This window comes from Mandrillus leucophaeus, unplaced genomic scaffold (genome assembly GCF_000951045.1).
Source record: "Mandrillus leucophaeus isolate KB7577 unplaced genomic scaffold, Mleu.le_1.0 Scaffold218, whole genome shotgun sequence".
Classification (NCBI taxonomy): Eukaryota; Metazoa; Chordata; class Mammalia; order Primates; family Cercopithecidae; genus Mandrillus; species Mandrillus leucophaeus.
The window spans coordinates 1,764,224-1,790,100 of NW_012102232.1; the positions used below are offsets into that span (position 1 = coordinate 1,764,224).

The following is a 25,877-nucleotide window of genomic DNA, read 5'->3' on the forward strand; positions in this document are numbered from 1 at the left end:
GGAGGCTGAGGCAGGAGAATGGCGTGAACCCGGGAGGCGGAGCTTGCAGTGAGCTGAGATCCGGCCACTGCACTCCAGCCTGGGAGACAGAGCAAGACTCCGTCTCCAAAAAAAAAAAAAGACAAAAAAACTCTTGCAAAATTGCCCTTGTTTGATAGGAGGAATGAGCAGTACACAAGGACCCTCTGACAAAGTTTTCCTGGGCATTTTTCTACTAAAGCTTTGGCCAACTTTCTTAAAACATTCTTATGGCTGGGCACGGTGGCTCATGCCTATAATCCCAGCACTTTGGGAGGCCAAGGAAGGCAGGTCACTTGAGGTAAGGAGTTCAAGACCAGTCTGGACAACATGGTGAAACCCTGCCTCTACTAAAAATACAAATATTATCTGGGCCTGGTGGTGCACCCCTGTAATTACAGCTACTCAGGAGGCTGAGGCATAAGAATCACTTGAACCCAGGAGGCAGAGGTTGTAGTGAGCCAAGATCACACCATTGCACTCCAGCCTGGGCGACAGAGTGAGAATCTGTCTCAAAAAAAAAAACAAAATCCTCTCCTAATAAGCAGAGAGGTTTGGTCAGAAAGTCAACAAGCAAAATGGCTGGAGCATCACAAAAAACTGTTGCCATGACCTTTGCTCTTGACCCATCTGCTTTTGCCCTGGCTGGACCACTTCCACCTCTCAGTAGCCATTGCTTTGATTGTACTTTGTCTTCAGGATCGTACTGGTAAAGCCATGTTTCTTCTCCTGTTAACAATTCTTCAAAGAAATGCTTCAGGATTTTGATCCCACTTGTTTAAAATTTCTGTTGAAAGCTCTGCTCTCATCTGAATCTAATCTGGGCACAATGGTTTTGGCACCTACTGAGTAGAAGGTTTGTTTGTTTGTTTGTTTGTTTGAGATGGAGTCTTGCTCTATTACCCAGGCTGGAGAGCAGTAGCATGATCTTGGCTCACTGCAACCTCTGCCTCCCAGGTTCATTTTCCTGCCTCAGCCCCTCCAAGTAGCTGGGATTACAGGCACCTGCCAGTACACCCGGCTACTTTTTGTATTTTTAGCAGAGATGGGGTTTCGCCATGTTGGTCAGGCTGGTCTCAAACTCCTGAACTCAAGTGATCCGCCCGTCTCAGCCTCCCAAAGTGCTGGATTACAGGCATCAGCCACTACGCTCAGTGAGTAGGTTTGATCAACTTTAACTTTTCAGTCAGAATTGTGTAGGCTGAACCAATTGAGATGTCTATGGAATTGACTATTGTTTCTTCTACTGTTGGTCCTCTTCAATTAGGGCAGAAACAAGATTAATTTTTTCCTTGCAAATTGATGTGGACAGTTTGCTGCTGCAGGCTTCATCTTCAACATTATCTGCTCCTTCTTAAAAATGAGTTGTCCATTTGTAAACTGCTTATTTCTTTGGGGCATTGTCTCCGTAAACTTTCCATAAAGCATCAATAATTCTACCATTCTTCCACCCAAGCTTCACCATAAATTCAATATTTGTTTTTGCTTCAATTTCAGCAGAATTCATGTTGCTCTAATAGGGGCTGTTTTCAAACTAATTTCTTACCCTTCTTAGCTCCTCAGACCAGATCCTGCTCAGGCATATTATAATAAGTTAGTAGAGTTATTTTGGGGTAAAAAAGTTTGGGAATTCATGCATACTTTTTTCATAATATACATTTTCCATGAACTTTTTGAACACCCCTTGTTCAATGGAAACTCAAAAAATGTCACGGAATGAATCCCAAAATAGTTAAGCATTTGCTAGGCTAAAAAGTCCAAGTTAGTCCAGGCAGTGGCTCGTGCCTATAATCCCAGCACTTTGCGAGGCCAAAGTGGAGGATAGCTTGAGCCCCGGAGTTCAACATCAGTCTGGGCAACATTATGGGACTCTGTCTCCACAAAAAATACAAAAATTAGCCAGGTGAGGAGGCATGTGCCTGTAATCCCATCTACTTGGGAGGTAGAGGTGGGAGGATCACTTGAGCCTGGGAGTTTTAAGGTTGCAGTGAGCAGTGATCATGCCATTGCACTCCAGTCTGGATGACAGAGGTGAGACCCTGTCTCAAAGAAAAAAAAAGAAAAAAAAAATGTCCAAGTTAGGAAAAGTTACCTATAGGCATGACAAATCTCAGAGCGTAAAGTCTCATTCTAGAATGAAGAGAATGAATGAGTGACTGAGCAGTGTTAAATATGAGGCACCAGTAGGCAGCCTGGGCAGGAAAATGGGGGTAGCTGGGATGGACATATTTCATTTTCTATTTTGTACACTTTTGATAAAACTTTTAATATTGTTAGAAACTGTATATTCCCAATCAGGGGGAAAAATTAAAGCATTTCCACTTTGGGAAAAAGTCTACACAGGAAAATGAACATTATTCACTTTATAAATCACTGCAAGTCAACAAATATAAATGCTACATAGATAAAAAACTTTTAAAGGAAGAAACCAAAATGCTCACCACTGGGCAACTGGTATGCTGAGGAAGGGGAGAAGAGGAGGGTGGCCGTGTTATCACTGCCACAATAAGGAGGCAGTGGGGGAAAGCCTGGAGAGAGATGAGGAGGGAAGCGTGGTAAAGGCAGCCAGACCCCGGGCTCCATGACATCGCAGCCCTGGGCTCTGCATACTACCTTAAGGAACCCAGGGAAAAGGCACCAACTTTCACCTGATCTGCCTGGCATGTCTTTCCCCATGACACAAAAGTTTTTGCTCAGTATTCTTCTCACCTATCAGAAATAGCTGTTTAAATTTAGAGTATGCAGTCTGGATTTCCTGCAGGGATAGGAAGTTGCTTGACAGGTCTTCTGTTTTAACAATTTCATAGGGTGGCCTGTGGATGGTCTTGTAAACTCTAGGTATCAAAAAGGAATATGAGATTAGAAGAGCAAACACAAATTTTGCCTAAGGATTTACTATGTGCCACAATCTGTGTTAAGGACTCAGTAGGCATTCTTCCATTTAATCTTCACCTACCAGGCAATTGCTGCGGGACTCCTGTTCCCAGTCAATGGGTGTGGAAATGGAGGTGCATAGAGTAAAACTGCCCGGCCCAAGATTATCCAATTTATAAACTGAGAGAGCCATGATCTGGACCAAGGCAATGTAACTCTGAGTCTATTCCTTCTTTTTTTTTTTTTAATTCATCTACTTTGGGTTTTTTTGGTTTTTTGTTTTTAATTTGAAACATGCAGAAAGTAGAATAGTATAGAGACATGTACCATGACCTAAATTTGACAATTGTTAACATTACAGACATCATGTCACTTCCCTGCTGAAGACTTTAGCGTGCACCTCTAAAAACAACGCAGGTGACATTCTTAACTATTATGTTATACTGACTCCTTTCAAATTAACTCAAAATGATCACTGTAAGTTGTATTCCCCTAGCACTAAGCTACCAGTAGGTAAATAGAAATAGACATACTACTAAGATCTGTTCCCTGCTTCTTGGAAAATAAGAACTGAACAAGAACAAAATGTAGAACTAGTACTGACCCATCTAAGAAGCTCTTTTGGATTTGTAAAATGCCATCATCCTGTTCTTTGGGCAGTGCTGACATTTTCAAAAGGGCACTTCCATTGTGGCAGGACCAACACCATATCTGTAGAAACAAATAAAGATTTACCAGATATAATAAACACAACCCAACAGGGGACACTTAAGCTTAGCATTTAAATGCATACATGGAAATTTGTAACTTCAGTATGAAATGGCTGGACATACTCAACTTTATTAAGCCTGGGAGTATTTAGCCACAACCAAAAAGAATGATTTAGTTTTAAAAAATAAACAGGTCTAGGTAGTCAGACACAGACTTACGGTCTAACATATACCTTTTGACTTATCATCAGCTGGTAACCCAGATGATGACAACAACATTATTATTATTATTAGGATAGTAGCTATCATTCAAGTGCAGCTTATTACATGTCAGGTATTTTACATGAATTAACTCATTTAATTGTTATAGTAACTCTCTGTGATAGGTATAATTATTTATCCCCCTTAACAGCAAGAAACTGAGGCTTGGAGAGATGGAAGAACTTTCCCAAGTTGTACAGAAAGTAGCCACAGTGTGACTCTAAAGGCTGTGTTGTATACGGATGGCAAAAAGGGGGCAACTCTCATTAGAGAAAATCCACACGAGGAAGAATGGAATGTTGGCTATTTGACATAACTGAATTCAAGACTTGCGACATGCAAGGCACTACATTAGGTTGCGGGAGGGCACAAAGATACTAAGATACTGTGTCTTCCTTCAGAGCTTAGTTTCAAAAGGGAAATAAGCTTAGGAATAAAAAAGAAGGTACAATGTATTATATAACAGAAGAAAGAAATTTCAAGGAAACCACAAACAAGGCAAGGAGAAAGACGTCACATGAGTGACCAAGAGTGGCAGGCGAGGCCGTTTAGGCTTTCTTCTGCTTTGGCAACAGGTTAAGGTGCTCAGGCTTTTTTCAGGATACAGTGGGGGGTTTTGTTTCTTTGTTTTTCAGGAACAAAAGGAGATTAGAACGGATCTTGGGGCAAAGTAATCTGCCAGTGGAGCCTAGATTGGAGAAGCCAGACAGACTGGTTGGACAGGTGAGTACAGTTGTGGACTTTGAGTCCTGCTTAAAGGCCCAGCTAAGTGCTTGAGGGTGGCTAAGGTCCAGCCCTTGCTTTGCTGAGCAAGCCACTGGCCTGGGCTCAAAGGTAAACCTGGAGGAAAGAAAGACATTTTATAATTCAGCTGCCCAAAGGCGACACCTTTTTGCCATTCATCTGCCAGGTATAAACCACGCATTGGATATGCTAGCAGTGGCCTAGACCAAGAGTTAGAGATCAGCAAAACAATCCAGGTGATATTGTGCACTGCACTTAGAAAATCACAAAGGGAAACTGGTTTGGGATTTCCAGGGAAGGTGATGGAATCAGCACATATTGGTTGTCTAGTACCAACAGGACCTCCATGTGTAGATATTCAGGAGGCCCCTAAAATGAGAGGAAAACAGGCCTAGAGCTCTAGACATGGGAGCTGATGGCCTGCTGTAGTGGGGGTGATGATGAGCCCACCCAGAGAGCAAGGACAGAGCGACACAGAACTGCTTTAGGAACTACTGAAAACAGCAACAACTTCCCTCTTGGGGCCAAGCCATACTTGAAGATTCATGATGAGGCGGAAGTGTTAGAACATAAGATAATCAAAGGGCCCTTTGCTGCTCGTGTATTCCCTTTCTCAATGCCATGCTAAGTGATATGCAGAAATCACCAGTTTTCAGCTCTATGCCTAAGGTGGTAAAATTTTGGTGCCCAGGCCATTGTGCCCCCCTTAGTTAGCACAGCTCACTTGGATAAAGGGGAGATACTCTTAGCCATGACTGGATAGTGAGTCCTAAGAAACTAAGTGTTCTTAACCCTTTTTATCTCCTTTTCTGGAGCAGAAGGGGCAGAAAGCATAGTCCCTTGGTGATCTCCAACTATAACTCATTTTCCATCTGGGGCACATGTAATAACTTCCAATCATAACTGTCTCATTTCATCTGAGGCGTGAAGGGCCAACTCCCTTACTACTATCTGCGTGAAACAGTAAATAGAAACAAGCAAAGTTCCTGGTCAGAGAGGCTTCTCACAGAAATTTAGCAAAAAATCTTCTATTGCTGCAATTTCTCTCTGGTAACAGTGAGGGCCAGAATTCTTAGTATGAGTGACTTCACAGACAAGAATCACAGTTTGTTAATCTTATTTGTTTTTATAAAAAAAGGAATACTCATTATTTGGTACATTTTAAGAGAGGGACATTTGGTCCCTCTCTTAATAGAGTCAAAAACAGAGCTTTAAGGGAACATCTACAATCTGAGGCAGAAGGCAGCGTAAGCAAGCAGTGAAGGACCATGAAGGAGGTCAGCAGGCCAAGGGAGTATAGTGTTTCCGAAGCCAGGGCAGGAACTTAAAAGACAATGTCATGGGAGTCAAACACTGCAGTCATGTGGGGGACTGGGGCTGCACACTGCATAAGGACTTCTGGGAGGGAAATGTCCACAGTGTGTGGGGAGTAGAAGTCATGTTGCAAGACAAAATGGTAGCGAAAACAAGTATAGACTCCTTAAATATGCTTGGCAGTACAGGCAGAACAAGACAGCCCCTTGATTACTACGGAAGTGCCTCAGGTTAAGGGAGACAGAAGGATGTCTTCAAGAACAGACACAGCAGAACAGACTTGGGAAAGGCAACCATGGAAGAGGGAAGGCCAATGGAACTGGGCTCCAAACGAGGCAATCAAGAGCCCAGACAGATACCCGGATTCTGTATGAAGGAAACAGAAGCCCAGAGAGTAACAACAGGAGGCTGAATAGAAGGAAGCTGAGGGAGTTCTTGTCGCTGTCCTGGATCCCGCTGGACTAGGGGAAAGGTCGTCACTGGAAGTTAAGAATGATACAAAAAACTTAAAGAGGATGAAAACCTGTTCACGCAGAGAACAATGATACAGGAACCAAAAGCAGTTAAATAGCATACTGCTGGGCAAGACAAAGCATCACCAGTGGTTTTCACAGGTCCCGTTAAGCACAGTTTGCTGTTTGGTCTGAATAATCCATAGCAATGTTCATTTGCCCCAGAGGAAAAAAAAATATGATACTCAGGGTTGAAGAACAGCAGCCAAAGCCTTTAGAATAGCAGCAAGGACATGAATAAACTGACAAATTACACAGGTCTTCCCTGAAAAGAAGTGAAGGCAGGAAAGAATAGACTGGGTGAAAAGCCAGGGTAGACAGCATGGAGACGTGGAAATGTTCTGGAACAGACTGTGGTAATGGTTGCAACACATTGAGAATATACTAAATGTCACTATGGGAAATTTTATGTTACGTGTATTTTACCACAATTTTTAAAGATTCTGTGAACGAAAGATCGATCATTCATAATCTAGCCCCAAACTATCTCTTCAATCTTAGCTTCCTATGCACCTACTGCAAATTACCTGTTACTATTGATTTGAGTGCTTATATGCCAGGTCCTAGAGAAAATATATGTACGTGCAATCTTGCAGATCAGTGGTTCTCAAACTTTTTGGTCATAGACCCCTTTATGTTCTTAAAAATTATGGAGGACCCTGAAGAGCTTGTGTCTACATAAGCTATAGGTATTGATATTTACCACATTAGAAATTAAAACTGAGAAACTTTTAAAATACTAATTCATTTTAAAACAGTAATTACCAATTACCTGTTACTGTAAATAACATTTTCCAACCAAAAACACATAGGAAGATAAACGGCATTGTTTTGTGTTTTTGCAAATCTCTTAAACATATGGTTTAAGAGAAAATAGTTGGATGTTCTTATCTGCTTAACAACAAAAATAAGCATGGAGAATAAGTGTAAATACGAGTAGGTTCAATAGGAATGACAGAAAGAAGAACAGGTAAAGACCAAGCCACAGAGGGGCTTACAGACACTCACATTACCTAGTTGTCACATTTTCTGTAAGTCTCTTAAGAGTCAGAGGAGACATATGCTAAACAGAAAACAGTCCAGATCACCTAAAGCAGGGGTTTTCAACCTGCATTTTGTGCCCCCCACCCCACCCACAAGGGGGGACATTTGGCAATGTCTGAACATATTTGTTGGTTGTCACAACTCACAGGACAGGGGTGCTACTGGCACCTCAGAAAACGCTACTGGCAGTACTGATGCTATATATTCTACAATAATGGCCCCCACAACAAAGAATTTAATGGCCCCCACAACAAAGAATTATCTGGCCTAAAATATCAATAGTGCCTAGGTTGAGAAACCGTGTCTTAAACAAAACTAAAAACAAGAGGCTAAAGAGGTACTGTGTACATTTAAAAGGATTGGGTATTCTAGGTTAAGGTAGGTAATTTCACCCATTCCAAATATAAAATAAATTACCTTTTTATTTGCTTAAGACCATTTCTGGTGATCTTCATGTTCCAGTCAAATGAAAATTTTATGTTAAAAGAAAAGAGAGGGAGAAAGAGAGAGATTGGGGGCTCTATGTTTTCTGGGTAGATGTACAAATTCCATCTTGTGTAATACTTTTTTGCTGTCCATTCACACAAACTCCACTGTAACTTTTGGGACGTATAAATATAGGAATAACTAATGGAATCAGAACACCTTCTCACAGTTTCTTTTCTTTTCTTTTTGAGACAGAGTCTTACTCTGTTGCCCAGGCTAGAGTGCAGTGGAACGATCACAGTTCACTGCAGCTTCGAACTCCTGGCTCAAGGGATCCTCCCACCTCAGTCTCCAGAGTAGTTGGGACTATGGGCATGTGACACCTTACCAGACTAATTTTTTTTTTTTTTTTTTTTGAGACGGAGTCTCACTCTGTCGCCCAGGCTGGTCTCAAACTCCTGCGTTCAAGCAATCTGCCTGCTTTGGCCTCCCAAAGTGCTGCGATTATAGGCGTGAGTCACTGTGCCCTGTACATGCCACAGTTTCTTTCAAAGTAATGCCTCAGGCTCCTCACTCAAATCTTATCAGAACACTTGCTACTTCTCAGGCCCAAGGCCTCACTAGAACGCAGAACATCTACATTTCACACACTGCAGGGATGGAGAAGCAGCCTATTCTTACATATGTGAACAATTCACCTCTGTTTCTTCCCACAGAGCATACCCTCTTTTCTTTTTTTTCTTTTTGAGATGGAGTCTCGCTCTGTCGCCCAGGCTGGAGTGCAGTGGCGTGATCTCGGCTCACTGCAACCTCCAGCTCCCGGGTTCACACCATTCTCCTGCCTCAGCCTCCCGAGTAGCTGGGACTACAGATGCCCGCCACCACGCTCGGCTAATTTTTTTTATATTTTCAGTAGAGACGGGGTTTCGCTGTATTAGCCAGGCTGGTCTCAATCTCCTGACCTCGTGATCTGCCCACCTCGACCTCCCAAAGTGCTGGGATTACAGGCATGAGCCACCTTGCCCAGCAAGCAAACTGTCTTTTCTAGATCCCTCTATGAAAGACTGAAAGATAGAGACTCTTATTTTCATTCCTCTAACGCATTTGTTTTCAAAGTGTAGTACACACTACCCTGGGAGGTCTCAAGATCCTATCAGGTGGTTTGAGAGGCCACAGATATTTTCATAATACTACTAAGATATAATTTTGTCATATGTACCATGGTGACTTTTGCACTGATGGTACAAAAGCAGTGGTGGTAAAATTGCTGGTGAGAGTACCAATCAAGGCAGGGCCACTCAACTGTACTGATGCTCACTGTATTCTTTACTGCCACACCAGCAGAAAACAAGTTTCACTTGAGAATGTCCTTAATAAAGAACCAAAAATTATGAATTTTATTCATTGTGACCAACTCTGGCCCAAAAACATGCTTTTAAACATCTGAATCAGTGGCATATATTCATTAAAATCTGCACCTAGGCAAGGCGTGGTGGCTCACGCCTATAATCCCAGCACTTTGGGATGCTGAGGCAGGCAGATCACCTGAGGCCCGGAGTTCGAGACCAGCCTGGTAAACACGGCGAAACCCTGTCTCTACTAAAAACACAAAAAATTAGCCAGGCCTAGTGGTGGGCGCCAGTAATCCCAGCTACTTGGGGATTACAGCAACAAAGTATGCTGACGATCTAGAAGAAAGAAATGTCATCAAGTTTTAGTACAACACTTAATTCATAATATATGAAAGCTCAATTTCAATGAATACGAAGAATACAAGCAGAGTGTTAAGCAGGAGAATTGAGGCAGGAGAACTGCTTGAACTTGGGAGGCGGAGGCTGCAGTGAGCGGAGATTGGGCCACTGCACTCCAGCCTGGGCAACAGGAGTGAAACTTCGTTTAAAAAAAAAAAAAGAATCTGTTATCTACGGCTTCTCCTGAAAAATCAGGACATCTGGCAACACTTGGCTCATATTCCCATGTCGCACATACTGGCTGGCACTGAAGAGATGTCCCCCTAGACCAGGCAGAGGGCCTCTGGTTCACTGCAAGGTCATACTCATTACCTGCGTGGCCTCCAAGGGCTTCTGGGCATGTGACCCTGCTTAACCATACCTCCACCCATATGGGAGTGACCCTTTTGGTGAACCAGCTGTGCGCACAGCACAGCATTTATTTATAATTCTCATTCCTTACTAAATACCCTGCAGGTCTGGCAATTCCCAACTGCCAATTAGAAACTGGAGTGACTGCCAGAGTCTTGCTTTCTTTGATCAGTGACACATTAAATATGGCTCCAATCCCACTCAATTCTGTGAAAACTAAGAAGCACTCCATGTTTTCTCTGGGAGAAAACACCACCATGCCCGAACAAAGATTAATGGCGTGGGCCAAAAGAAGCTTAAATCTTACTACCCTTGGTGTGGTTTGGCTCAGGTTCAAAATGACTTAGGTGTTAAACCAGGCTTGCTTTCAACACCAGACAGATCTATGATCCTCTTAAAGCTCCATTAATGTCTCTTCTAAAAACTCAAGTGCATTTGTGAAAACTTTAGAACTCTGTCCCAATCACGTTTAAGAGACTCCTCTAGGGAGTCCCTAAGATATTTTTGGATTGCTCTTGGACTGAAAACAAACTCTAGAACCAAAGCCAAGGGCTTTCAGTAGGATCATTTTTGCCAGGATACACCAATGCACGACCCACGTCTCTTAGGGTTCCCAGATGCACTTACTGGTATGCCGTGACCTTGAAAGCGCTGCACATTCTCTTCAGGAAGAGGGGTGGGGACAACAAAGTATGCTGGCAATCTAGAAAAAAGAAATGTCATCAAGTTTTACTACAACACTTAATTCACAAAATAGGAAAGCTCAATTTCAATGAATACGATGAATACAAGCAGAGCGTTAAGCAGACAGGACCATATTTCCCTGTTGAGAACCAGCTCAGAGGAACTGCTGCTCTCGGTGTGGCATAAAGCACTCTGGACAAATCAGTGGGGAATCTAAGTCCAAACTGTGGCTCTGCTTGTGACTCTGTACAACCCCAGGTAAGTTATTCTACCTCTCTGGGTCTGTTTCCTTGTTCAGAAATGAAGGGATAGGAAAATACGATACCTAAAAGCATAGAATTATGAAATTGGGAGTATTATTCTCATCATATAGTAGCCGAATAAGCATCTGTGTTGTTTTCAGTTAAACTAATAGGAAAAACAGTAATTATGATGTTTGCTGCCCAGACATTTTATCAAGTGCTCTGACAAGAACATTTAAGTGCTACTGTGTACCAACCACTGTTCTAATTACTTAACATTATCCATTTAATCCTCCCAACAATTCTATGAGATATGTAATATTATTTCCATCTTACAGATAAAGAAACTGAGACACAATGCTCCTAAGACTCTCCCCTGGTCACACAACTAGTTAGCATACAGTGATGCAGGGACCTGAACCCAAGCAGTGGGACTTCAACTTCTATAGGAGAAAATTTAGTCTCTAAAAAGAACCAACTTGTTAAGTAGTAGGACATGGCAGAATGAAAGATCAAAGTTACATGGGGACATCATCTCTTAGGCAGCAGATGCAGGTTTCTGTTAATAAGAAAACTGCCTAAGTTTCTATCACTGTGAATCTGTAAGAATCTGTAAGCATCTTTCCCTCAAAAAGCTTGAAATAAAGACTCACAAGAAGTAAGGTGCTTATGGTGTTAAGTTACAATGGAAAATAATCAATGGCATTTGCATGCATGCTGCATGTGTGATGTAGATCAGTTCATAGGAGATGGAGCAACAAATAAATATTACCATGGGGCTGTGATCATCAAAACCTAAGGTGTGGAAAACTATCAGTCTAGTTTCTTCAACACATTGCAAGAAAAATATGACGACTTGAAAATCTACAGATGAAGCAATTTACCAAACCTACCAATCTCACTGAATCTTGATTAATTTTAAAAAAGATTAAAAAGATGACAGAGAAATGGTTTAAACATCTGTAAGACACGGCCGAACACAGTGGCTCACGCCTGTAATCTAGCACTTTGGGAGGCCAAGGCAGGCAGATCATGAGGTCAGGAGATTGAGACTATCCTGGCTAACATGGTGAAACTCTGTCTCTACTAAAAATACAAAAAATTAGCTGGGGGTGGCGGCAGGCACCTGTAGACCCAGCTACTCCAGAGGCTGAGGCAGGAAAACGGTGTAAACCTGGGAGGTGGGGCTTACAGTAAGCTGAGATCGCGCCACTGCACTCCAGCCTGGGCAACAGAGCAAGACTCTGTCTCAAAAAAAAAAAATTGTAAGACACTGGGGAAAATCTGAACAGTAACTGGATATTAAAAAATTAATGGGACATTTGAAAGGTGTGGTAATGGTCTTATGGTTATATTTATAAAGAGTCCTTAATTCTTAGAAATATATACTGAAATATTTGTGAATGAAATGCCACAAACTTTGGAATGTATTTCAAAATAATCCTGGCTGGGCATGGTGGCTCACGCCTATAATCCCAACAGTTTGGGGGCCAAGGTGGGAGGGCTGCTTGAGGCCAGGAGCTTGAGACGAGCCTTGGCAACATAGTGAGACCCCACCTCCACAAAAAAAAAAAAAAAAAAATTAGCTGGACATGGTGGCACATACGTGTAGTCCCAGCTACTTGGGAGGATCACTTGAGCCTCCAGGAATTCAAGGCTGCAATGAGCCATCACTGTGCCACTGCACTTAAGCCTGGGTGACCCTGTCTTTAAAAAATTAAAACAAGATAATCCAAGAGAAGGTGAAGGAGGTGGGGGTATAGAGAAAACAAAATTGGCCATCAGTTGATACGGTTGAATCTGGGTACTTTAGGGTAAATAGGAATTCATCATATCTTCTTTCCTTTTATAGTGCTTGAAATTTTGCATTTAAAAAAAATCAGCTGGGTGTGGTGGCTCACGCCTGTAATCCCAGCACTTTGGGAGGCTGAGGTGGGTGGATCACGAGGTGAGGAGTTTGAGACCAGCCTGGCCAAGATGGTGAAACCTCGTTTCTACTAAAAATACAAAATTGGCTGGGCATGGTGGTGGGCGCCTGTAATCCCAGCTATTTGAGAGGCTGAGGCAGAAGAATCGCTCAAACCCAGGAGATGGAGGTTGCGGTGAGCCAAGATTGTGCCACTGCACTCTAGCGTGGGCAACAGAGCAAAACTCTGTCTCAAAAAAAAAAACCTTGGGCTGGGCATGCATAGTAGCTCACATTGTAATCCCAGAATGTGGATCACCTGAGTTGAGGAGTTCAAGACCAGCCTAGGTAACATGGCAAAACCTCCCTCACTACTAAAAATATAAAAATACAAATATAAATAAAATATAGATATAAATTTTTTATAGTCATATAAAATATAAAAAATTGAGCCGGGCATAGTGGAGGGCACCTATGGTCCCAGCTACTAAGGAGACTGAGGCGGGAGAATCACTTGAGCCCAGGGGGCAGAGGTTACAGTGAGGAGAGATTGTGCTACTACACTCCAGCCTGGGTGACACAGCGAGACCTTGTCTCAAAAAAAAAATCCAAAACCAAGAAATCTTAAAGGTAATTAATGAAGAAAAAGTTCCAATAAGATTGTGATGGAAAACCAGGTTTGGGAACTAATGGTCACTAAGACACTTCAAACCATCAAAACTGTGAAGAATGTTTGCCTTCTGAAGTTCTGAAGCACTTGAAATATTTATTGTAAGTCTGCCTGAATGGGTGACTGGTAAGGCATCCCTTTTTCAGGTGTAGTCACTGAAGTAAAAACCTCTCCACAGATCAACTGCTCTTAAAACTCAGGCTGCTCATTCAAATCAAGTGGGAAGATTAAAAGATTACCAATGTCCAGGCTCCATCCAAGAACTATTAAATCAGAAGCTTAAAAGCTCTCCAGGTAAGCAGTTGGGATGAACACTGTTTGTTCCAGAAGATCCTGCTACTCATAGTTTCAGCAGCATGACCTGGAAGCTGATGAGGACTGCAGACGCTCCAGCCTCCCTCAACCTACTGAGTCAGATTCTGAATATTAGACAGGAGCCTCCAGTGATTAGATACACATTAAACGGAGACACACTGCTCTAGATGGTAACTTACAAACAGGCCACTGTTTCTCAACCTTTTCAGGACAGTCAACTGTGCAGTTGTTCAAACCAGATCCTGAGCTCCTTCCTCAGTGGCTCATGCTACAAAGCTGGACTGGGGCCCCATGGTGTTAAAAAAATGTCCATGTCTTCCCCAACTAGTGAGGTTGAATATTTTAAACTATTAGTTCAGTGGTTGGTTTTCTTACAGATAGTCTTTCACCAAAAAAAAAAAAAAAGAACCAAATGTATTGGCAAATATCCCATTCATCACCCAGCAGAGAAGGCTGTACAGAAACGAAGAATCCTGCAGTCAGTGAGGGGTGTGGAAGGTGTCCTCTCCTGACTACTTAATTCCAGGTGGATTCCATGGAGTCCCCACTGTGAGATTCCCATTGGATAAAGCAATTAATCCTCCCTCCTTGGAAAGCAGTCATTTCAGTCATTAAGATGAGTTTCGAACACAAAGTAAACAGTCCCTGCAAATACAAGATGACTTTACTCATGGAAAGTTGTGTATCTACTCAGGCACAACCTCCCAGAACAGCAATGTCTTCCTGTGTCTGCAAACACTTCCTAGGTCCCTCTGTGTGGTACACACTCCACAAGGCCACATACCATCCTATGCGTTTACAGGGAAGTGGGATGAGAGAAAGGTTAGGAGAAGAATGAGAAAGAGAAGACACCTGTGGCACCGAAATAGCCAGCTCTGACCTTGTGGGAAAGTGAAGTAGATAGTTCCTTGTTCTTACCCAGACTGACTGCAGGTCCCCCTCTAAACACAAAGAGGGCTTTTCCTTCTTTCTCCTATTTATTGAGCTCCTCTTAGAAGCCAGCCACCGTGCTGGGTACTGAGGATATAACAATGTGCAAAAAAAGCATCCTTTAACTTCACAGAGCTGTAGGCTGCAGAAACTCACATTAACCAAATGATACAAAATAACAACAAACTTGCCATTGCAGGGAGTGCTGTGAAGAGGGGCAGACAGAGCAATGAAAACTCAGAAGGACATCTGACTTAGTCTTGGGAAAGCTCACAAAGAAAGTGGTACCTGGGGCTGGGCACAGTGGCTCAAGCCTGTAATCCCAGCACTTTGGGAGGCTGAGGCGGGCAGATCACTTGAGGTCAGGAGTTCAAAACCAGCCTGGCCAACATGATGAAACCCCATCTCTACTAAAAATACAAAAATTAGCTGGGCATGGTGGCACACGCCTATAATCCCAGATACTCAGGAGGCTGAGGCAGGAGAATCGCTTGAACCTGGGAAGCGGAGGTTGCAGTGAGCCGAGATTATACCACTGTACTCCAGCCTGGGTGACAGAGTGAGACTCAGTCTCCCCCCCCAAAAAAAAAAAAAGCGGTAGCTGGGGTAAGATCCAACTGATGAAGTGGAGTTAATTATACTTGTGCAGCTAGAAGCAAAAAGGACTTCCAGACAGGAGCCTGTGGGCAAGACCTGTGGCAGGGAGGTCAGTATGGCCAGAGGGGTGGGACACAAAGCTGCAGTCAAACCATGAGGGGCCTTGAGAGTGCTTGTTGAGGGCTCTGTTCTATACCAAGAACAGCAGGAAGCCACTGAAGCTGGGGACAAGTGCCATGAGAGGTGTGTGGAGTAGCCTGCTTGGCATGCAACATGGAGAATGGATGCTGGGGCACCAGTGGATGGGGGACACCATGGAGCAGACACTACAGTGGTCCAGGGGGAAACAAATCACAGAGCTTTTCCTGTATATTTCTAACATGCTAACACCTATGCAAATGCCAACTAATTAGTATGTGGCAGGATGTTTTTTAAAAACAATTCTGGGAACTTATGTTAGTATCAATATCTTATTACAAACTATTATCTCCTAGGAGCAGGGGTTTCTAACTTCTTTCTGAGCAAGGGTTAGCTTTATCCTTTCAAGCTTTAAAACCGGCAAAGAGAAAAGAACAGGGTGTGGCTGATAATGAGGTCCTTGGTGGGGGTCAGGACCCTGGCAGGCCCTTCCCCACCATCACCACAGTTCACACTGTGAAGGGACTGCAGGGCAGCGGTGAGGGGGGCCAGTGGCAGCAACCTTGTAAATATTGAGAATGATCAAAATCAAAACTGATTACTGAAGAGGCCTATCAGAACCATGATACAAAGAGCTCCACAAAAATACAAAGTTGTATGAATCTGTTAATAGGGTGTTAGGATGTTCCAAAATGATAATATTCAAGCTTCTGAAAACAGATTATACAGTCATGCTTTAAAAATGTAGGTCAGCCAGGCGCGGTGGCTCACACGTGTAATCCCAGCACTTTGGGAGGCCGAGGCAGGCAGATCAGTTGAAGTCAGGAGTTCAAGATCAGCCTGGCCAACATGGTGAAACCCCGTCTCTACTAAAAATACAAAAATTAACGGGGCATGGTGGCAGGTGCCTGTAATCTCAGCTACTCAAGAGGCTGAGGCAGGAGAATCACTTGAACCCAGGAGGCAGAGGTTGCGGTGAGCCGAGATCACGCCACTGCACTTCAGCCTGGGTGACAGAGCGAGACTCTAGTCTTAAAAACAAACAAACAAACAAACAAAAAATGTAGGTCAGATCATATCTGCCTCTGCTCAGCCTCCCTCTCACTGTCCTCCCAACAAAGTCTCTGGACCCATTATCTCCCACTCCTCTCCTTTGCTTGCTCCTCTTCCACCCCTGGGCTACTTGCTGTTCCTCACACAGGCCTTTGCCCTTATTCCTCCCTTCACTTGGAATGCTCCTCCCTCAACTTGGAATGCTCCTCCCTCAGGTGTCCTCTGACTCAGCCTTTCACTTCCTTCACTTTCCTATGCTCACAAGCTACCACGCAAAACCTTACTCCCACCATGCAAAACCTTCCTGACTGACCCTCCCATCATCACCTCCAGCACTCCCTAACCAAGTGCTGGATCTGTTTTTCTCCACAGCACTTATCTTTTAACATGTTATAATTTACTTCTTTATTCTACCATCATCTTCCTCCCTCCAGAATGATAGCTCCAGGAGGGCAGAGGTTTTCAGGTGCCCTGTTGATTGCTGCCATCTCTAATAGCTAGGACACTGCCAAGCACATGGTAGGCACTCAAAAATTTTTGTTGAATGAATAAAAGAAGTGCTCAATAAAAGGGAAGAAAAAGGCCGGGTGCAATGGCTCACGCCTGTAATCCTGGCACCTTGGGAGGCCGAGGAGGGTGGATCACGAGGTCAGGAGATCGAGACCATCCTGGCTAATAGGGTGAAAACCTGTCTCTACCAAAAATACAAAAAATTAGCCAGGCGTGGTGGCAGGCGCCTGTAGTCCCAGCTACTCAGAAAGCAGAGGCAGGAGAATGGCGTGAACCCGGGAGACAGAGCTTGCAGTGGGCTGAGATTGCGCCACTGCACCCCAGCCTGAGTGACAGAGCGAGACTCCATCTCCGAAAAAAAAAAAAAGGTAGGGCACGGTGGCTCACGCCTGCAATCTCAACACTTCGGGAGGCCAAGGTGGGTGGATCCCCGTCTCTACTAAAAATACAAAAAATTAGCCGGGCGTGGTGGTGGGCGCCTGTAGTCTCAGCTACTCGGGAGGCTGACGCAGGAGAATGGCGTGAACCCAGGTGGCAGAGCTTGCAGGGAGCTGAGATCGCACCACTGCATTCCAGCCTGGGTGACAGAACAAGACTCCGTCTCAAAAAAAAAAAAAGAGGGAAGAAAATATACAATATAAATTCAGACATGCTTTTTTTAAGTTTTACACTTAGAGATACAATAATGGCAACAACAATAAAAAGATACAAATATACAAATTCATTTTTGAGTATTTAAGAGACACTTTAAGATTTTCTTTAAAAACCTAGAATGGCTGGCCATAGTAGCTCATGCCTGTAATCCCAGCACTTTGGGAGCCTGAGGTGGGAGGATGGTTTGAGTCCAGGAGTTTGAGACCAGCCTGGACAACATATCGAGATCCCAGTCTCTGCAAAAAATACAAAAATTAGCCCGGGTTTGGTAGTGCACACCTGTAGTCCCAGATACTCAGGGGGTTGAAGTGCAAGGATCATTTGATACCAGGAGGTAGAGGCTGCAGTGAGCTGTGATCACGCCACTAAACTCCAGCCTGGGGGACAGAGAGAGACCTTGTCTTAAAACGAATAAATAAATAAGTACGTAATAAAAAGCTAGTATTGATGTGGAGAAATAAACTCTCATACACTGTTGGTAGGAATGTAAAATGGCACCGTCTCTGTGAAAAAGTCTGTAAGTTCCTCAAAAGGGTAAACACAAATTTCCACAGGATCTGGCAGTCCACTTCTAGGTAGTATACCCAAGAAAAATAAAAACATACATCTACACAAAAATTTGTAATTGAATGTTCATATTAACATCATTCATGGCCAGGCACGATGGCTCATGCCTGTAAGTCTAGAAGTTTGTGAGGCCGAGGTAAGAGGATCGCTTGAGCCCAGGAGTTCAAAACCAGCCTGGGGAACACGGTGAAACCCCATCTCTACAATAAATAGAAAAATTACACAGGCATGGTGGTGCACGCCTATGGTCCCAGCTACTCAGGAGGCTGAGGTGGGAGAATCACTTGAGCCGAGGCAGAGGTTCCAGTGAGCTGAGATGGCACCACTGCACTCCAGCATGATGCAGCATGGGTGTCAGAGCGAGACCCTGTCTTAAACAAAAACAAAAACAAAAAACCAAAACACGTTATTCAAAGAGGCAAAAAGTGAAAATAACCCAAGTGTCCATCAACTAATAGATGGATATATTAAATATATCCACAGTATGGAATATTAGGAATAAAAAAGAATGAAATTCTGATACAAGCTGCAAAATAAATAAACTTGGAAAACATCATGCTAAGTGAAAGAAGCAAGTCATAAAAGATCACATATGATATGATTCCATTTATATGAAATATTCACAATAGGCAAGTTTATAGTGACAGAAAGTAGATTAGTGGTTGTCTAGGGCTGGGGAGGAACAGAGAGGCATTCAGGGAAAATGGGGAGTGACAGTCAATAGGTATGGAGTTCCTTTTTGGGATGATGCAAATGTTCTAAACTGACTGTGGTAATGACTGCACAACTCTGTGAATATACTAAAAAACAATGAACACTTTCAATGGGTGAATTGTACAGCATGTGCCCAGCATGGAAAGCTTACCTCTCACAGACTTTATAGCCTTCGTTGACACTCACTGCTTTGTATTTCATGTTGCCTTTGGTCCGTTCCAGTTCCCAACACCAGTCCTTAAGTGTGTCAAACATTATGGTATGGTTCTTGGGATCAGTGACTAACAGAACAAAATGTAAAAGACAATAAAATCCTTCCATGAAGCACTGGTATTTTCATTACGTGACAGTCCCTCCTTAGGTTTTGGTTTCCTCCACTAAGCCCATTTTTATCCAAGCAGAATAAATTGATTGCTTAATCCCAACCTTGTTCCATTTTTTGTCATGAATCCAAAATTATGACTGAGTCTCTGTCTTTTTTTTTTTTTTTTTTTTTGAGATGGAGTCTTACTCTATTGCCCCTGCCGGAGTGCAGTGGCCTGTGGCGCCATCTTGGCTCACTGCAACCTCCTCCTCCTGGGTTAAAGTGATTCTCCTGCCTCAGCCTCCTGAGCAGCTGGGACTACAGGAACGTACCACCACATATGGCTAATTTTTGTATTTTTAGTAGAGATGGGGTTTCACCATGTTGGCCAGGTTGGTCTCAAACTCCTGACCTCAAGTGATCCACCTGCCTCAGCCTCCCCAAGTGCTGGGATTATAGGAGTGAGCCATCACACCCGGCCAGCTCAGTCTTTTTACATTGTAGGAACTGAGTTCCACTCCTTGGAAAAGTAATTTATAGCTCCATTTCTAGTCATCTGATCATGAGTTAATTTATATAACACAAGAAGATCATGTGAAGCACTAAAATATAGGCTTGGCACAAATGCTAAAGTGACAAAATATTTTTAGCCCTGCCAATGTGTGCATAAGACGGCCAACTAATTTGAATAGTATCTCAGGCTCTTCAATGTAAATCCTCCTTCAGTTTGAAGATGCACTGCTTGTAAGAGGATTTGTCTAGTGTGACAACTGGTCACTGAAGGTCATAAACAGATGATAGCCATGGTGAGGATCAGGGCCTGCTAGCCAAGGGCTGAATCATGGTTATGGGCACGTACTTCTATCCCCAACCCAGCCCTGCCACTACCTACTAGGATAAAATGCCCTGGAGCACTGCTCTTGCAGACTAGCAGATTGTCCTTGGTCTTCTCCCAAGCCACAGCACTGCTTGCCGGGTATTTACACATGTACCACAATAGTCTTGAGTATATACACAACTTCTATCACAAATAGTTCAAGTCTTTGCACATCTAAAAAACCAAGCCTTCTGGGAAAAACAAAGCGTTTACAAAAATTACCCCAGCTCCTTTTAATAAAACCAGATCATAGCAAAAATAAGAATAATGATGATGATGATAATAGTTAGTGCTTATATAGCACTTACTAGGTACTGTTCTGAACATAACACCTTTTTTTTTTTTTTGAGACGGAGTCTCGTTCTTTCGCCCAGGCTGGAGTGCAGTGGCGCGATCTCGGCTCACTGCAACCTCTGCCTCCCAGGTTCAAGCGATTCTCCTGCCTCAGCCTCCTGAGTAGCTGGGATTACAGGCACCCACCAACACGCCTGGCTAATTTTTGTATTTTTTATTTTTTAGTAGAGGCGGGGGTTTCCCCATTTTGGTAGGGCTGGTCTTGAACTCCTGACCTCAAGTGATCCACCTGCCTCAGCCTCCCAAAGTGCTGGGATTACAGGCATGCGCCACTGTGCCCAGCCTATATTACATTTCATTAACTCAATCCTCACAACCCTATAGAATAGATAATACGACAGGTATGATCATTTCCTCCATTTTACAGATATGGTGCAGAAAGGTCAAGTAACTTGCCTATGTCACAAAGCTAGGCAGTAATGGAACTGGGATTCAAACCCAGGAAACTATAGAAGAAATTTCTGTAAAGTTCTAATCCTGCCCCTCCAAATCCCACCAAAAAAAAAAAAAAAAAATTCCCCATGGATATAAAGTAGTAATCACATTCCCATTTACCACAGTAGGCCATCTTCTAGGCAATACAAGCAAGTCCTTCCCTAAAATGCCATGTCATAAGCATTTAGGACCTTCCAACCTAAACATATTTGTGAATTATGAAGCCAGGGAATAATTAAAAGCATCAAATTGCAAAGCACCCACCTCTACAAACCCCTATTCAATGAAAAAGCTATTTGGTCAATTAGCATCTATGAGTTATAACCCTTACTTCTCAAAAAAAATGAGGGCTGGAAGGAAGTAGAAGAGTGGAACTAAATCAGAATGAAAGATGCTATTAATACATGTCCTGGGCCTCTGGCGCAAAAAGCCACCAGAAGGTAATGAAACTGCCAAGGTCGATCAAGGTAAGGGTTTTGGCATGCTGATCCACATACGTTGGCAGGCTGAGAAAGTGTCCTATGCTGGGTACAGAACAAAAATCAGGATACAAGGAAAATCAGAATTCCTGAAAGGAGAACATGATTTTGCAAATTTGCACTCAATAAATGTTTATACAAATTATAGTAATCAACAAGTCATCTTTGTATATGTCTTACTGCCACAAACTCTAAGTCAGCACCCAGTTAATCAGCACTTGTTTACATAACTACAGTAAAAATCTGTCATTCACAAAGATAAACTTAATGAATTAAGGGACAAATTTTATGTTCAACCTAAAATTACTGGGAAGTGTATTTTATGTCAGTGTTAATTCTCTGAGCATAATCCATCCTCAGTAATATGCAGTTTTACTCTCAATTAACTCCCAATTAATGACTGCACCTTATGTGCCATCCATTAACAATTTATAGTTCTCACAAGACTTAATGTTGCTATTTTTAAAATAAAGCAGAGGTTTTCTTATCTTAACAGAGTTAAGTGTCATCCCCAGGATCACACAGCTAGAAAGCAGTAAGGCCAGGATTTGAACACAGGTCAAATGGACACCAAAACCTATCTATACCTTTTCTATGAAATCACCATAGCTCCCAAAATGCAGCATGCTCTATGAGATAGCTACATCTCTGTACACGCCAATCCTTCTGCCCAAAATACTCCTTTAAGCCTACCAGATGCTCCACTATCTACTAAGGCTCAGGCTTCTCCCCCCATAGTCCACCCAACCCCAGAGGGTGGGTGCCTCCACAGAGGACACATCACTCAGCTTCCTCTCCTATATGACTTTACGCTTCTTTTTTTTTTTTTTTTTAACTTTACACTTCTTGAGGGCAGGGATTTAGTCCTGTTTATCTCCATATACCCACAGAGCTTGGCTCACAGCAAGCAGTCAATACATATTTACTAAAAGAACGGATAGTGACAAAGCAACTCTACCTTCCAGAAAGCCTTATGACAAAGCCTTGTGTGCTTTTAAAAGAAACTGCTAGGCTGGGCATGGTGGCTCATGCCTGTAATCCCAGCACTCTGGGAGGCCAAGGCAGGCAGATCATTTGAGGTCAGGAGTTCGAAACCAGCCTGGCCCACATAGTGAAACCCTGTCTCTACCAAAAATACAAAAATCTGCCAGGCGTAGTGGCATGTGCCTATAATCCTAGCTACTCAGGAGGCTGAGGCAGGAGAATCACTTGAACCTGCGAGGTGGAGGTTGCAGTGACCTGAGATCCCATCACTGCACTCCAGTCTGGGTGACAGTGTGAGACTTGTCTCAAAAAAAAAAAAAAAAAAACCAACAACAAAAAAAAACGCTGCCACTTCCCTGACAAAAACTACATAGGACTCAGGATCATTCAACATCAACTTCATGTTAAGAGTAATGGAAGGAGCCGGGCGAGGTGGCTCACACCTGTAATCCCAGCACTTTGGAGGGCCAAGGCAGGGGGATTACAAGGTCAGGAGTTCGAGACCAGCCTGGCCAACATGGTGAAACGCCATCTCTACTAAAAATACAAAAAAATTAGCTGGGTGTGGTGGCACACACCTGTAATCCCAGCTACTCAGGAGGCTGAGGCAGGAGAATTGCTTGAACCTGGGAGGCAGAGGTTGTAGTGAGCCAAGATCATGCCAGCACACTCCAGCCTGGGCGACAGAGGAAGACCCTGTCTTGAAGAAAAAAAAAAAAAGGAATAACGAACAGGTCCTTGAACCTGTAATCCCATCACTTTGGGAGGCTGAGGCGGGTGGATCACCTGAGGTGAGGAGTTCAAGACCATCCTGGGAACAAGGTGAAACCCTGTCTCTACTAAAAATACAAAAATTAGCCGGGCGTGGTGGTGTGTGCTTGTAACCCCAGCTCCTTGGGAGGCTGATGTGGGAGAACTGCTTGAATCCATAAGGCGGAGGTTGCAGTGAGCCAAGATCATGCCACTGTACTCCAGCCTGGGCGACAGTGGGAGACTCCATCTCAAAAAAAAAAAAAAAAAAGAATAATGGACAGAACAAGTGAACAGACTGAGGCGAAAGAACAAGAAGAAAACAGACATCTGTGAAAACACATCCAATGCTAGGCATTGTTAATGGCTAATTCAGATGACCCAGAGTTTTGTTCTTAAAAGATTGCTCTCTTTTTCACCAAACTGAATGAAAAACACTGGGAACTTTAAGTTTTGTCTTACTAAATTAGTTGCTGATGTGCTTTTCTTATGTATAACTGTCCCATTCCCCCTAAAATATTTGCTATAAAGTATGCTCTGGTTGTTTAAAAACTTCCTAGAATGCAAGAAATTCTCTGTAGTCTTATGAAATAAAATCAAGTATATTTAAATAGAAAAAAGAAACCAGGGACAAACATGGTTATTTTAAACGTTTCTCAATTTTGTTTCCCTATAGTCTCATATTCCTAGTTATAATATATTGATCTTATTTTTCTTTTTTTTTTTTTTGAGACGGAGTCTCGTTCTATTGCCAGGCTGGAGTGCAGTGGTACAATCTTGGTACACTGCAACCTCCATCTCCCAGGTTCAAGCGAGTCTCCTGCCTCAGTCTCTCAAGTAGCTGGGATTACAAGCGCACGCCACCATGCCCAGTTGATTTTTGTATTTTTAGTAGAGACAGGGTTTCACCATGTTGGCCAGGATGGTCTTCATCTCCTGACCTCATGATCCACCCACCTCAGCTTCCCAAAGGGCTGGGATTATAGGCGTGAGCCACTGTACCCAGACCTTGATCTAATCTTTCTTAAGATGTAACCAATCGAACAATCCCTTGCAAAAAGCAAGCAAACAAACCTAAAAGAAGGTAAACAAAGATCACAGGAGGCCTGGCCCAGTGGTTCACACCTGTAATCTCAGTACTTTGGGAGGCCAAGGTGGATGGATCACTTGAGGTCAGGAGTTTGGAACCAGCCCGGCCAACATGGAAAAACCCCATCTCTACTAAAAATATAAAAATTAGTCAGTCATGGTGGTGGGCATCTGTAATCCCAGTTATTCAGGAGGCTGAGGCATGAGAACTGCTTGAACCTGGGAGGTAGAGATTGCAGTGGGCGGAAATGACGCCATTGCACCCCAGCCTGGGCTACAAAGCAAGACTCCATCTTTAAAAAAAAAAAGAAAATCACAGGAAAGAAAATGTAGATATCTGAATGAATCACTCAAGCAAGGGGTGACCAACTGGTAGAGGAGACACGAAAAAACAAAATAACCCATAGATGGGTTTCCCCCCACTGGCTTCAGGTGGGAATTGAAAGGCTTCTGCTTACCCTCAAATTAGAACACAGATTAGAACCCAGAAGATATTTACCTGTATTGTTTTGTGCAGCAGTCGCATAGGAAAACAGAAACAATCGTTTAAGCAGTTTAGGAGCCTGGGTATGATGAATTATGCCACTGACAATCTAAAAAAAAATTGAACAATGGATATAGTTATGTTTTTGACAGATAAACACTAAGAGACAAGAGTCAAGGTGTCTAGGTTCTCAGTCATGCCAAAGGGGTTCCAATGGATCACACATTAATTCTCATTTGAGATCTGTATCTATGACATTAGTTTTTGGAATAATGCCAAATCAACAGGACGCTACCATTTTGTCAGGTTTTCTTTCTTTTTTAAAAATTTTTATTATTTACTTTTTTCTTTTTTCTGAGACAGAGTCTCACTCTGCTCCAGGCTGGAGTGCAGTAGCACGATCTTGGCTCATTGCAACCTACGCCTCCTGGGTTCAAGCAATTCTCCTGCCTCACCTAGAGTAGCTGGGATTACAGGTCTGCATCATCATGCTCGACTAATCTTTGTATTTTTAGAGACAGGGTTTCGCCATGTTGGCCAGGCTGGTCTCGAACTCCTGACCTCAAGTGATCTACCTGCCTCAGCCTCCCAAAGTGCTGGAATTACAGGCATGAACCACCATGCCTGGCCTATTATTATTTTTGAGACAGAGTTTCACTCTTGTTGCTCATTGCAACCTCCGCCTCCTGGGTTCAAGCGATTCTCCTGCCTCAGCCTCCAGAGTAGCTGGAATTACAGGTCTGCATCATCATGCCCAACTAATCTTTGTATTTTTAGTAGAGACGGGGTTTCACCATGTTGGCCAGGCTGGTCTCGAACTCCTGACCTCAACTGATCTACCTGCCTCAGCCTACCAAAGTGCTGGAATTACAGGCGTGAACCACCCTGCCTGGCCTATTATTGTTATTATTATTTTTGAGACAGAGTTTCACTCTTGTTGCTTATTGCAACCTCCGCCTCCTGGGTTCAAGCGATTCTTCCACCTCAGCCTCTTGAGTAGCTGCAAATACAGGCATGTGTTACCATGCCAGCTAGTTTTTTGTATTTTTAGTAGAGACAGGGTTTCGCCATGTTGGTCAGGCTGGTCTCGAACACCCGACCTCAGGTGATCCACCCACCTTGGCCTCCCAAAGTGC

At 43.2% G+C, this 25,877-nt stretch overlaps 1 protein-coding gene across 1 annotated transcript in view; it reads right to left on the minus strand.

The window, feature by feature from the left end:
• MTMR12 (myotubularin related protein 12) overlaps positions 1-25,877 on the minus strand; it is a 60,854-nt gene that overhangs the window by 17,014 nt on the left and 17,963 nt on the right. The window contains exons 6-11 of the mRNA XM_011980814.1: positions 24,757-24,850; positions 19,137-19,266; positions 10,633-10,708; positions 3,497-3,603; positions 2,728-2,852; positions 2,460-2,546 (exon numbers count right to left, since the gene is read on the minus strand). Of these exons, the coding sequence (XP_011836204.1) occupies positions 2,460-2,546; positions 2,728-2,852; positions 3,497-3,603; positions 10,633-10,708; positions 19,137-19,266; positions 24,757-24,850 (619 nt within the window). The remainder of the gene's footprint in view (positions 1-2,459; positions 2,547-2,727; positions 2,853-3,496; positions 3,604-10,632; positions 10,709-19,136; positions 19,267-24,756; positions 24,851-25,877) is intronic.